General features: G+C 41.5%; 1 protein-coding gene across 1 annotated transcript; it reads right to left on the bottom strand.

Moving 5' to 3' along the window:
• Positions 1-4,370: 4,370 nt before the first annotated feature.
• Positions 4,371-8,006, bottom strand: LOC127367071 (synaptic vesicle glycoprotein 2A-like). The gene is made up of 2 exons (XM_051406600.1): positions 7,403-8,006; positions 4,371-5,998 (listed from the first exon to the last, which is right to left on the bottom strand). Exons 1-2 carry the CDS (start codon positions 7,620-7,622, stop codon positions 5,814-5,816), a joined length of 405 nt encoding a protein of 134 aa, XP_051262560.1. The 5' UTR covers positions 7,623-8,006; the 3' UTR covers positions 4,371-5,813.
• Positions 8,007-13,868: the final 5,862 nt, after the last annotated feature.

Below are 13,868 nucleotides of genomic sequence, written 5' to 3'. Positions count from 1 at the left end.
ATATGTCAATGTGCACTGCATGCTGGCGAATGAAAGCTTTTTTATTTTCTCTTTAGAAAGAGATTACAGAGTCCTTAAAACTGCAGTTCAATCTGTCTGATGCCTTAAAGTCTGCTGATATTTAAAAGTTATTCTTATAATCAACATATCCCATTAAAAAACAAAACCAACACAGAATGTATCCCATATTAACAAGTATTGTGTATCAAAGTTTGATTTATGTTCTTCCTCAGAGCTTTATTGTTGTCCAAAAACTACAAAGACAATGTCAAACAATATATTATAAAAATGGTCTCAGGGCTGAGAGCCACAGACATGGTACACAAGAATTTGAGTATTGAGACTGCCAAAGACCCACTCCCACCAGAAAGCACAGAATGTGGTGACGTAGTGACTTACTGCAGCGAGCAAACTAACTGCTCACATGCTAGCCAGATGGAACATGCATCATCGGCCTATACTGTATACCATAGACGTTGTGCATCAAATTTAATAATAACCGACCTGGAATAAAACTGGAACTTGCTAGATTTAGCATACTTCTCTTTGAAGCTCTTACCTGTCTCCCCTGCCATCCCTTGTGTATCTTTTATTTGAGATTGATAAGACTGGTGTGTTATTCTGAGTTGATGTTTTGTGGATATCTTACAGCGTCTGTATTTGGTACCACTCCTTTACCTACAGGTGCATCTTCAAGATCAATCTCGACCGGGGCTCCAAAGTAGAGCGCCAGGAAAAGAAGAAGAGCAATGCAGTGAACCCGAAAGTCCTGACCCTTATCACCCGCATTTCGGAGTTTGAGTGGAGTCCTTAATGGGTAAGTTGCTTATGGTCACTTCGCATGTATTAAAACAACAATACAGAAGATAACTTTTATCCATCCAGACAAATGTATCCCTAACATCTCTCCACAAATATATGTTCTCTACCAGATCCAGAACTCAAGAGCCCCAGGACACTACCATCATGTTACCCAAAGTTTCTGAATGTCAGTTCATACTGTATATCATATGTATTATGTATAAAGTTATATATTAGAATTCCAATTTTTTATTGGTTTGTAGAATTCTATGTTAACACAGTAAACAAGAGATGATCTGTTTTCAAAATGTTAACACAGCGCTTTTGATGGCCAAATGCATTTGTAATAATGATTAAAATGTGCTATAAATATGAAGTCCTGTCTAATTTTTGAAGAATTGTAAAGCAGATTTGTCGATATCGTAGACACTGAAGTCATTAAAGAAACCGTGGACCACAAAAGCTTAAACTCTGAACATTGATCGAGATTGCCATTTATTTCCTGCCAGGGCATGGTAAAACCAAATACAAACTACATTTTAATTTATAATAATAATGCGTCATTGGTTACGTGCCTGTGGCTGTCTAGAGTGGTGGTGAAGACAACAACTCCCATGTTCCCATGCTACTTCACAGAAAGAAATCTATAAAATGATATAGATCTTTTTGTAAAAATAATAATTTTAATGTCTTTGTACACTAATTTACAATAGATTAATTTTGGGTCTGTACAAATGCTATTTATTACCCTTAAACCAGACATGCTTTATAACCTGCAGTTTTAAGGAAAAGGCTTTAAACAGCTGCTGATTGCTGTACGTTTGCATGCATATCTTCATTATCATGAACAAAAAAAATATGTACAATACCTCACATAATATTATTGACATCTTAAATTATGTTAATACTAATTACTCATGATTTTAAGGGTAAAACTTCCTAATTCCTGCAGAAAATTTCAGACACACAAGCAAATCAACTTGGTTGTTGGAGTCCTCTCCACTACTACCAACATAATCTACCATCCTAATGACGCTATAGAATCGAACAAACTTTATTGTCCCTTAGGGGTGATTTGTCTAGCATTCCTAACTTCATATATATATATATATATATATAGAAAACTAATGCATAGCAACAAGTCATTTAGCTCTGTGTTCATTTTCTTAGAGTGTACAAGCAAAACTTGAACTGTGAGAATTTTTCACATGTTGATTTTTTCTTCGAACTGTGAGTGACTTTGGTTTGTTCTTCGAACTGCAAGTTTGTGGTTTGCATTCGCCTTAGCACTCAAGAGGAGGCCAGACATTTTTGTATACCCTACCCTAAGAATTTAGGCTATGTTCATTTTATAGTGACATGAATGAGCCGATAATAAAACTGCTTGAATTCTTGCCTGGAATAATAGGATCACTGCAACACGTTCCTTCCTGTGGATACTTTCCCTCTGAATCTGAAGAAAAGTAACAAATAATGAGGCACGAAACAGACTGAAGACCGGGTTCAGGCATACACTACACAGGACCAGAGGTCTGTTTTGTGTTGCAGTGACAATTTCTAAATGTCCCTAAAGTGTTCACATAGTTTAATTAAAACTGTGTTGATGAACATTTAAATGTGCAATATGTCATCTCTGCCACTAGGGGGTCTTTTAGCAAATCAATACCAAAAGACAATTTGCTAATGTTGTGAAGTAGCGTGGGATCATGGGAGTTAGATAGAAAGTTGCCATTTCCTGTGTGAAATAGAAGGAAATATATCACTGTCTTTGAAGTATCTACTTCAGTGGGCAGCTGTGGCTCAGAGGCAGAGCGGGTTGTTCCTTAATCGGAAGGTTGTGGGTTTGATCCCCGGCTCCTGGTGCCACATGTCGAAGTATCCTTGAGCAAAATACTGAACCCCAAATTGCTCCCGATGCCATGCATTGGCGTGTGAATGTGTATGAATATTAGTTTCTGTTCGATGGACTTTGTCATCATTGGCGAAAGGGTGAATGTGGCACGTAGTGTAAAAGTGCTTTGAGCGGTCGGAAGACTAGAAAGGCGCTATACAAGTACAGGTCCATTTACTTTTGAAGTACTGATTGCAGTATCAAGACCTGCAATGTGAGGAAACAATGTGTTGCAGCTGATGGCTGTGGTTATACTGTGTGACAATTTGCTCCAATTTGGGAGACATGAAACAACCAACCAACACATCACAGGTCTCCTGGTTTTTATAGTTCAGTTGTGAATGGTTAAAGAATCGTTGCATATTTTTGCATTTGATTTTATTATATCCAGAACAAAAACTTTTTATGAGCTAAGAAAACCAGTTCTGATTACTGACATTGAGGAATATCAACATGTTTTTCTATAAACCCTTCATTCAGCAAAAGAAGTTCTCAATTGTTGTTAACTACTATAAGTTGTTCTGTACTATTGTTATGCATTGCTTTTAATATGAAATAATGATAAATAGGTCACGTAGTTGAGGGTCCTCAGTTTACACAATGATTAAAAACAGGGTCCTTTAAAGAAAAGGTTGGGAACCACTGGTCTAGTGGGCAACATAAAGAAATAGTTTGACATTTTTAGATAGAGCTTATTTGCTTTCTTACCAAAATGAGAAGATGAGAATATTGATACCACTGTCATGTCTTTGAGGCTACAGTTAGCTTAGCATAAAGACTGGAAACAGCTTCCAGCACCTCTTAAACTCACCAATTAACCAACAAACCAATTTCTTCCAGGTCTGCTCCCAGACAAGAAATAGTTCGGCCAACAAATAGTGTAGCACACGCCTCGTCGTGTTTCCCATTCTGGAGGAGAAAAACCAAAAACTTAAACCCACAGCAGGGAGGGTGAAAGGTCACCAACATGTGCTGAGTCACTCTCAATAATTCAACATGTCTTTACAGCTTGCTATAGTTTGTGACGCCTCTGGTTTTTTTCTGGTTAGTGATGTGGTGTAAGACTGAGTAATGTTTTGATTCGATCATGAAATGAGTGCCAAACACCACAAAACTTTGACACACATTTGGGAAAATTAGATGTTGAAAATAAATATTGAACAGCCAATTAAGGAAAATGTTTTCAGGATAAAAAAAAAGCTTTGCTTCTATTTAAATACAACACATTAATTTTATTCAGCAATTTGTGTTTCACATGCACACACTGGTGCATATGTGGGTTAAGTGCTTAAAGGAATAGTTTCACATTTTGGAAAATACACTTATTTGCTTTCTTATCAAGAGTTAGATGAGAAGATTGATACTGTACCACACAAATATGAATCTAGCAGTCAGTTAGCATAGTGTTGCACAAATAGGCTACTGGAAACAAGGGGAACAGTTCCTGGCTCTGTACAAAAGCAAGAAAATCTGCCTACCAGCACTTCTAAAATTGACTAATTAACATGTTATATCTCATATCTCATTATTTTATATTCTTCAAACAAGATATATATATATATATATATATATATATATATATAGAGAGAGAGAGAGAGAGAGAGAGAGAGAGAGAGAGAGCTGGATTTTGTTACCTTTGGACGCTGTTCCCCCTTTTTTTTATGCTAAGCTAAGCTAACCTACACCCTACATACAGAAGAGAGGTATCAGTCTTCTCAAACATTTTAACTACTCCTTTAAGGCTCAAAGACACGTCAGTGTATACATACATACATACATTCTTATGCACAGATTGGTTCAATTACATTGTGAGACTTAAACCAGTGATCTTGCAATAAAAACCTGGACTAAATTAAATGTATGATGTACTTTTATGTCGAAATATTAAAAAATTTACTATTTCATACAAATTTGCAGATTTTTTTCTCTGGATCTCTGCAACCAGCTGCTGATGTCGGTGAGTATCAAAGGAAGTGTGGGTGGGTGACAACAGGGGTCTTAAAACATCAAAGTTAAACCAAAAACAATAAAAACCATGCAGGAACATTTGGTACAATACAACAGAAATAAGAGTTTCTGTTTGTATAAACCAGTGAATACATGAATAAATGAGCACATAAACAGACTGTGGGGGATATGGGGATGGTAATGATCTTAGACTGCAAAAATCACCACTGCACTAGATGTCATACTGTATATGAGCTGTGAAAGATTCCTTCATGAATTGAACATTTCAAAAACATTATCAATAAGAATCAAATTAAAACATCTTGTGTATTATCTCTAACTTTTGTGGCCAAATGGCACTTGAACCGTTGCCATGCCGGGTACACACCTTCAAAGGTCGCTTCAGCACCCTCTAGAGGACATGGCTGGTGGAGAGCTGCCTCCTATTGTGTTCCTCAACCCAAGCACATGGCCAAGCAGTAGGCGACAACAAGGCACGGCTGGCAATCACTAATTACCACCTCAGGCTGCCTCCCGTTTGCCCTCTCGTCAGGCCAGGACAAAAGGAGCCACACCGAGCGAGGAAAGTGAGTCTGTGTTCGCCTCTCCAGCTAACCACTGCTTTATTTTCTGCACACAGAAGGCCCATAAACCAAACACAAGGAGGACTGGAGCCGAATGACCCCCCCGGCTGTACTGGAACTCCTGCCAGTCTCCTGCTCTCTCCCTGAACCACTTCACCGATGAGCCCCTCTACTACACCTCGCCTACCCAGCTGATTTCCCCAAGACCTGACCCAACCCGACACACCAGCCACGCCACGAGGGGCCTACACCGCTGCACTCACTGCTTTGCTGCACCAAGAAAAATAAAGCACCCACCTTAGTGGGTTTTCACTGAACTTTGATTCTGGTCCATTCTTGTCCCACCACACTTTTCTGTTCATTTTTTCGTGTGTCAGTATTCAAGATACGCTGAATAAAAAGTAGCTTGTTTTGCCTGCTCCAGTATGTATATATGTATACATGAACATATTTATTTATTTATTTATTTATTTAAAATATTCTGGAAAAGTGTGTAAGCAGCACTTTGTCTGCAGCACAGCATCTTCCACTTGGCAAGTGATCCATTCTTTTTTCAAGGCTGTTATTGCAGTCAAGAAGGCAACGTATTTTCAACTAATATTTCCACAAGGACTGAGTGTGGCGAGAGCTGACAGGCTGACCTCCAGGTAGAAGCGGGGGCTCTCAGGCATGGTGGTGAGGGCAGAGATGGCTGCCACAGAGGGTAGGGCACACACCAACACAAAGACACGCCAGCTGTGGAACTGATAGGCCGAGCCCTTTTGGAAACTCCAGCCTAATTGAGGAGATAGAGAAAGGCGGTGTCAGAGAGAACAAGAGCTAAGAGGCAGATGCAAGACTCCCCTTTTGATGCTGTAAGTCTCTGGTTTCATGCAGGGATTGAAAACTGCATTGCAGTGACTTTATCATATGTGCACCATTTTATTTAGCCAGGTTTCTCTCCTTTTGCCAATATTTTTTATAGTATAACATACAGTACATTATGCAGGTCAAAAATCTGGAAAAGAGGCTTTACACAAATAAGAAGTTATTACAACAGAATATGTACTCCATTCAAAATATTCACTTTGTCAGAAGACTGTACAGATTTGGCTTTGTGTAGTAATTAAATATGATCACAGCTATGTTACAATGTGTCATCAATCATGATGTACAGATGTTTCATGACAATTGAAATGTCTATATATCAGCTTTCACCTGCATTTTGAGTGGTATGAATCATTATTATGTGTTTATATACTTCTTATAAATGCTAAATGGAGGGAGTTACTGGGTCAACAATGAAACTAAGATGTCTTATAGCCCCAGACAAAACTGCTATAATGAAAATAATTGATTGCCTAGCCTTGAAACATCTACAGTAAACATACATGCTTTAGACCACAGACTCTCTCTGGATGAAGGCTCCGTAGCAGGATCATGTATGTAAAGAAGCTCATTACACAGCTGTTCTTTTCTTTGTGCTATACTATTTGTATAGCTGCTGAAAACATTCAGTCTGGTATTTTCAAAAACTCCTCTAAGCGAAGCAAGAGCTGCAGTATACTTGCAATTTTATACCACAAACACACACTGTTAGTAGAAAGGCTGAAACCACTGATCAAATAAGTTCTGATTATACCTAACCTTATTAAGATAACTGCTGGTGACTAAAGTAAACAAGATGAAAATTAAGGTAATTCTTGTTTTGCAGCCCACTCAAACACAGCTGAAAATCTCTGAACCCTGAGAGCCACTAATGTAGTTGTTCTATAGTGAAGCATCAAAAGGCAGTGGTGGAATAAGTATTGAATAGTATCTCTTCCTTAGATTATATATTTATTACTATTTTTTATGATTAGGGCCAATCAAAATTGAGTAGCCTGTAAAATGCATTATATTTTAGAAGTTGATCACATTTTTTTAAATGTTCATCTGTAACTTAAAAAGGTCTTGTAGATATTAATATTTCCATCTGAAATTTTAGTAAAGTGGAAGTATAAAATAGGATAATATGTAAAAATAACTCAAAACTGTAATTAGAAAAAGGTCTTAAGTAAATATAGTTAGTTAGATTCCACCCCTGTCCAATGCAATGATCCCATTTTGTAGTGAAAAATAAAATGGTTAAAGTAACACATTAACTACATATTGTCTGTAACAATGATTTCCTGACTGAGTGATCTGTTCGTTTTCTCACTGTAGTGTGGGATGATGGCCCAGGCCATGGCGGAGGCGTAGATCCCACCGATCATCCAGAACATGCAGAGCCAGCTCAGATGCTCTCCTCGTTTCTCCTGGGCCAGAAACTCAGAGTAATAGAAAAATTTGATGGAGATGGAGCCACCAATACCGTGGAGTAAAGAGGGAGTCACGAATGTACTAGCATCCTCAGCCGTCCAATCTTGTTGAAGGATCATTGAGGATGAGAATGAATGAAAGAGTATGTGGGGAGATGCTTACCTCCTATCTTTTACCAAGGCAACATTTCCTTTATTGTGAGCAGACACTTAGTGAAAGTAACGCTGTGCTGTTGTTTCATGGTAATTTCATGGTTTTTCTTAATAATGAATGTTTATTCAAAATGCATGTATGGCATTAATAAATAATGCAGATCACGATTTATTAAAGATTAGAATTTTTATTTATAGATTTATGTATAAAATAGATTTATATATACATTTTTATTTATTTATAGATTATATTTACATTATTTATATAGATTATATTTGTATTTTTTTGTTTGTGGGAGGAAACCGGAGCACCCGGGGAAAACCCACAGGACACTGGAGGATTATTAAAGGGGAACTTCGGCAGATTTTTACCCTAGTCTTGATCACTAGAGGTCACAGAGTACTGTCGATAGGAAAAACAACGACCGGATTTGGTTCTAGCAAACTGGAGATCCTGCAGCTAATGGCCAGAGCTCCCAGTTAGTTATAATACACTTCTTGGGGGCATATCCTAAAGAGTGCCTTTTGCTTCTCTTAACAGACACAAAATGCAGTTAAAATGTGTGTGCAACATGCTCAGGACCCTTACGTGACAACAATATGCCTTTTCAACTCAAACGTTGTGCAGAAACCGAACAAATCAGTACTGTCGTCTACCTGTTTTTACACCGCTCGCTTCACCGAAAGCCCAGAATAATCGATCACAGAGATAATGCCTTCGCGACGAAAAAAAATTTATTATTATAAATTATTTTATTTCACCTCAAAAATGTCCATGTCTTCACACACTACTCTCCGATTTGCACACTTCCTGCAACAATCTCTTCTTCCCACGGGACTTCAGCGCCAGAGCAGTCCCGCGCTGAAGTCCCGTGGGATTTCACTTGTTGCAGGGATACGCAGAAGAAGAAATTAGTGGAGATCGGAGGTGTTTACAAGTGAAGAAGCTTGGAGTAAGAATAACGTGTGTTCATCTACTGTGGAGAAGAAATGGTTCGCGTTTGTGCCTTTCCAATGGTGGCAACAGAATGAGAAGGTACAAGTGCCTACACTTTGATCGTCTACCTTTCCATGACCATGAGACACTGCAGTTGTGGCTAGTTGTTCTTCAGCTGGATGTGCAAACTCCCATACAAGTACTATGTGAAAATGATCACCGCATTTGCAGCGAACATTTTGAGGAGGATGACTACAGAGACACAACACAGCGGGGCCGGCTGAAGAGAAATGCCATTCCGAGGATGAAGACTGCTGCAACCACTGTGGAGGTAATGTTATATTCATAACTTCATTTAGCTTCGTTTTGGCAGACACGGCTTGAGAAGGGATGTGCGGCAACACATTTTTGAAGGGAAATAAACGTTTTTTCGTCGTGAAGGCATTATCTCCGTGATCGCATAGTACTTGTTTGGGAGTTTGCACATCCAGCTGAAGAACAACTAGCCACAACTGCAGTGTCTCATGGTCATGGAAAGGTAGACGGTGAAAGTGTAGGCACTTGTACCTTCTCATTCTGTTGCCACCATTGGAAAGGCACAAACCATTTCTTCTCCACAGTAGATAAACACACGTTATTCTTACTCCAAGCTTCTTCACTTGTAAACACCTCCGATCTCCACTCATTTCTTCTTCTGCATTTACCTGCAACAAGAAATCCCACGGGACTTCAGCGCCAGAGCAGTCCCACGCTGAAGTCCCGTGGGATTTCACTTGTTGCAGGGATACGCAGAAGAAGAGATTGTTGCAGGAAGTGTGCAAATCGGAGAGTAGTGTGTGAAGACATGGACATTTCTTGGGGGGAAATAAACTTTTTTTCGTTGCGAAGGCATTATCTCTGTAATCGATTATTTTGGGCTTTCGGTGAAGCGAGCGGTGGAAAAACAGGTAGGCGAGAGTACTGATTTGTACGGTTTCTGCACAACGTATGAGTTGAAAAGGCATGTTGTTGTCACTGATCATGTTGCACACACATTTTAACTGCATTTTGTGTCTGTAAAGAGGAGCAAAAGGCACTCTTTAGGATATGCCCCCAAGAAGTGTATTATAACTAACTGGGAGCTCTGGCCATTAGCTGCAGGATCTCCAGTTTGCTAGAACCAATTCTGGTCGTTGTTTTTCCTATCGACAGTACTCGGTGACCTCTAGTGATCAAGACTAGGGTAAAAATCTGCCGAAGTTCCCCTTTAAGATGTGTCCTAACTTTACGTTACCTGTCACTAATTTTCCTCACCTTTCCAGTGTTTCTGTCTATGTAGCGCCAAGTTCTCTCGCTCTCTCACGTCTCCCTCCCACCTGTCTGTGTGCTCACTGTTCCGTGTAGTGATGGGTCGGTCGCGAACGATCCGGCTCTAAGAGCCAGCTCGTTGAAGTGAACGACGGGAGCCGGCTCCTGATTGGGAGCCGCATCTGGATTTTCCCCGTTTTTTTCTGTTAAAGCCGTGTGATTGGTCAAGATGCGTGGCGGCGTCTGTCTATCTACACTGAGCAGGAGGGGGGAGGGAGGGGTTACAGACACACACGGCACAGTGAGCACACAGACAGGTGGGAGGGAGACGTGAGAGAGCGAGAGAACTTGGGGGAAAAAGAAATGGGCAAAAAATTTTGATCCGGCTCCCAATCAGGAGCCAGCTCCTGTCGTTCACTTAAAAGACATGCAGAATGGAAAATGACTACAGCTGCTGAGGCTGCTGTTTCAGCTGCTGTGTACGTATTGCTCCATAAGGGCAGTTTCAGAGACCACTCTGTGGCTCGTGATGTTAGTGCGCAAGGACATTGTTTTGATGCCGTTGCGTTTGACGTGACACGTTAAAAGAGATTTTGCCATTTCAAACCTGAACTTAAAGCAAGTGATCATTTTGACAATGGGAATATCTGTAACTATTGTCACGAGAAAGGACATTGGAAGGAAGATTGTGCTGTATTAAAGGCTAAAACCAGGGGAGTGAAAGCTAATGTGAGACCTGTTGCATTTTTTTGTCCTGTGTAGTTACACCCGCTATGCGTAAAGCAGAGACTGAGGTGCCACCCGACAGTAACAGTACTTTGTGGGAGGAAACCGGAGCACCCGGGGAAAACCCACAGGACACTGGAGGATTATTAAGATGTGTCCTAACTTTACGTTACCTGTCACTAATTTTCCTCACCTTTCCAGTGTTTCTGTCTATGCAGCGCCAAGTTCTCTCGCTCTCTCACGTCTCCCTCCCACCTGTCTGTGTGCTCACTGTGCCGTGTGTGTCTGTAACCCCTCCCTCCCCCCTCCTGCTCAGTGTAGATAGACAGACGCCGCCACACATCTTGACCAATCACACGGCTTTAACAGAAAAAAATGGGGAAAAAATCTGGATGCAGCTCCCAATCAGGAGCCGGCTCCCGTCGTTCACTTCAAAGAGCTGGCTCTTAGAGCCGGATCGTTCGCGACCGACCCATCACTACACGGCACAGTGAGCAAACGAACAGGTGGGAGGGAGACGTTAGAGAGCGAGAGAACTTGGCGCTACATAGAGAGGGGAAAAAGAAACGGGCAAAAAATTTGGATCCGGCTCCCGTCGTTCACTTCAAAGACATACGTAACAGAATGGAAAATGACTACAGCTGCTGAGGCTGCTGTTTCAGCTGCTGTGTACGTATTGCTCCATAAGGGCAGTTTCAGAGACCACTCTGTGGCTCGTGATGTTAGTGCGCGAGGACATTGTTTTGATGCCGTTGCGTTTGACGTGACACGTTCAAAGAGAATTGGCCATTTCAAACCTGAACTTAAAGCAAGTGATCATTTTGACAATGGGAATATCTGTAACTATTGTCATGAGAAAGGACATTGGAAGGAAGATTGTGCTGTATTAATGGCTAAAACCAGGGGAGTGAAAGCTAATGTGAGACCTGTTGCATTTTTTTGTCCTGTGTAGTTACACCCGCTATGCGTAAAGCAGAGACTGAGGTGCCACCCGACAGTAACAGTACTTTGTGGGAGGAAACCGGAGCACCCGGGGAAAACCCACAGGACACTGGAGGAATATTAAGATGTGTCCTAACTTTACGTTACCTGTCACTAATTTTCGTCACCTTTCCAGTGTTTCTGTCAATGTAGCGTAAAGTTCTCTCGCTCTCTCACGTCTCCCTCCCACCTGTCTGTGTGCTCACTGTGCCGTGTAGTGATGGGTCGGTCGCGAACAATCCGGCTCTAAGAGCCAGCTCTTTGAAGTGAACGACGGGAGCCGGCTCCTGATTGGGAGCTGCATCTGGATTTTTTCCCCGTTTTTTTCTGTTAAAGCCGTGTGATTGGTCAAGATGCGTGGCGGCGTCTGTCTATCTACACTGAGCAGGAGGGGGGGGGGGGTTACAGACAAACACGGCACAGTGAGCACACAGACAGGTGGGAGGGAGACGTGAGAGAGCGAGAGAACTTGGGGGAAAAAGAAACGGGTAAAAAATTTGGATCCGGCTCCCGTCGTTCACTTCAAAGACATACAGAACGGAAAATGACTACAGATGCTGAGGCTGTAATCGTATTGCTCCATAAGGGCAGTGTCAGAGACCACTCTGTGGCTCGTGATGTTCCAATTTTGCGCGATTATTTGTAAATTTGGTATTTTGTTATAGTATATCACCAGGCGATAGGGTGTTGGTTTAAAGATTGTTGTAGGCCACTTTCTGGGTGATTTTTCTAATTCTAGGGTTTTCTAGTTTTTTGGGGGCAAAGTGTAGAGGAAAGGACGCGTTGGATGATGGCTTTGTTGGGTAAGTAGACTATTTCAGAATGATTGTGGAGTGTTTTGTTCCTGGATTTGGCCTTTTGAGTTTTTGTTTGCTTGCCGTTTTTTTTTTTTTTTTCAGCAGATCCGGATAACATTCGCAGGTTGCGTGTGAGCTGTCTGGTAAAGTGGTGAGGAGCACTGGTCCGTGCGAGAGAGAGTGACTCTGTGCCAGCAGGCTGTGATGTCTCTGGGTCACTTACTGGGTTTGAGATATCAGGGCACAGATAGAGGGAGTTAGGAGAAGGCTGAACTCTCTCACCGCCAGAATGACTCCTGTGAATTAAAGAGGGATTGCCTATTAATTGTGTCTGTGCCAGTGGTGCTACGTCTACCTCTACAGGTAACTCATGTAGCACCGGTCCGGGGTTAACTCTGGCTGAACTGGGGGGAACGCGCCCAAATTCCATATCAATGATGCGAACATTTCTGATTCTGGAAAAACCAGCAGCATTTCTTGCTTGAGCCATAGTGTAAGAAGCAGCTGCCAAAGAAAATGAATTTCCATCTGACCCTGTGTGATTCCTGTTAATTAAAGAGCGATTGCCTATTAACTGTGTCTGTGCCAGTGGTGCTACGTCTACCTCTATAGATAACTCATGTAGCACCGGTCCGGGGTTAACTCTGGCTGAACTTGGGGGAACGCGCCCAAATTCCATATCAATGATGCAAACATTTCTGATTCTGGAAATACCAGCAGCATTTCTTGCTTGAGCCACCATGGAAGAAGCAGCTGCCAAAGAAAATGGATTTCCATCCGACCCTGTGTGATTCCTGTTAATTAAAGAGCGATTGCCTATCAACTGTGTCTGTGCCAGTGGTGCTAGGTCTACCTCTATGGGTAACTCACGTAGCACCAGTTCTGGGTTAACTGTGGGTAAACGGGGGGGAACGCGCCCAAATTGAATGTTGCAAACAAACTTTTTGATTCTGGAAAAACCATCATCATTTCTTGCTTGAGCCACCGTGGAAGAAGCAGCTGCCAAAGAAAATGGATTTCCATCTGACCCTGTGTGATTCCTGTTAACTAAAGAGCGATTGCCTATTAATTGTGTCTGTGCCACTGGTGCTCCGTCTACCTCTACAGGTGACTCATGTAGCACCAGTTGTGGGTTAACTGTGGGTAAACGGGGGGGAATAGGCTCAAATTCAATTTCAATATCAATGATGCAAACAAAATTTCTAATTCTGGAAAAAACATCAGCAATTATTGCTCGAGCCACCGAGGAAAGGGCAGCTACCAAAGAAGAAGAATGTCTATCTGACCCTGTGTGATTCCTGTTAATTAAAGAGCGATTGCCTATTAACTGTGTTTGTGCCGGTGGTGCTCGGTCTACCTCTACAGGTGACTCAAGTAGCGCCGGTTTTGGGTTAATGCTGTGTGATCTGCGGAAAATACGCTGAAAAATGCAGCAAACAGCAGTTCTGATGCTGGAAAAACCAGCAGCAACTCTTGCTTGAGCCA

Source organism: Dicentrarchus labrax, unplaced genomic scaffold (genome assembly GCF_905237075.1).
Source record: "Dicentrarchus labrax unplaced genomic scaffold, dlabrax2021, whole genome shotgun sequence".
In the NCBI taxonomy this organism is placed as follows: domain Eukaryota; kingdom Metazoa; phylum Chordata; class Actinopteri; family Moronidae; genus Dicentrarchus; species Dicentrarchus labrax.
This window is presented reverse-complemented; position numbering and strand designations above follow the sequence as displayed.